Below are 806 nucleotides of genomic sequence, written 5' to 3'. Positions count from 1 at the left end.
AATTTTTTTTTTTTTTTTTTCTTTTTTGGATCACCTAAATTCAAACCTAGATACGTGAACTAAAATCAGACATTTAAATATCCTTTACATCTCCATTTTGGATGCAAAAGAAAGGAAGGTAAAATAACTCTCGTGTTTATCGTGTATAGTGACCCCTCTCTCTCTCTCTCTCTCTCTCTCTCTCTCTCTCTCTCTCTCTCTCTAGAACTACAATGGTAGAAGGAATGGAGGAAGCGGGAAACTGCTAGTACCATATAAACTGCTGGGCGGTTTGGGTTTTTGGCGATGGGGCAGGGGTGGGTTTAACGATGGAGTAGGGGTGGTGCGGTGTGCAGATGGTTGTGGGAGTGGCGGAGGTTGTCAAAGACTTGGCTGGTGTGAAATTGGGCGGGGTTGCAACAATGGAGTGAGATACCGAAAGGCAAGGTCAGACATGTTGAGATGAGGATGCCATTTCAAATGCCCATAGCACTGTTATAAGTTTCTTTCATAAATTCTGCGATGTCCCACCAAATTGGCAAGACTTTGTAAGGGGGGGGGGGATGGGAGAAACAATTCACTATATCAGTTGATAGAAAAATTGGTGTTGTCTGCTCAAAATCCTGCCCTAGCAATCAAACGACTTTGGAATTCTTTCATTATAATCATCTTAACAATAATTAATGTTCCTTACAAAACCTTACAACTACAACACAAATAAAAATTGGAAATCATTCTGTCTATTTTTGAAAAACAAATCTGAAGCCCAAACAAGACCTAAACTATTTCATACCCAGCTCAAGATTCTTATTCTTTCCTTCCTTTTC

At 40.0% G+C, this 806-nt stretch overlaps 1 protein-coding gene across 1 annotated transcript in view; it reads right to left on the bottom strand.

Moving 5' to 3' along the window:
- Positions 1 to 669: 669 nt before the first annotated feature.
- Positions 670 to 806, bottom strand: part of LOC122060830 (F-box protein At5g49610-like) — a 3,456-nt gene continuing 3,319 nt past the window's right edge. Inside the window, exon 4 of the mRNA XM_042623921.1 lies at positions 670 to 685. Coding sequence (XP_042479855.1) covers positions 670 to 685 — 16 coding nt within the window. The remainder of the gene's footprint in view (positions 686 to 806) is intronic.

This window comes from Macadamia integrifolia, chromosome 14, assembly GCF_013358625.1.
Source record: "Macadamia integrifolia cultivar HAES 741 chromosome 14, SCU_Mint_v3, whole genome shotgun sequence".
NCBI classification, from domain to species: domain Eukaryota; kingdom Viridiplantae; phylum Streptophyta; class Magnoliopsida; order Proteales; family Proteaceae; genus Macadamia; species Macadamia integrifolia.
Note: the sequence above shows the minus strand (reverse complement) of the source record. Positions and strands in the feature narration are given on the sequence as shown.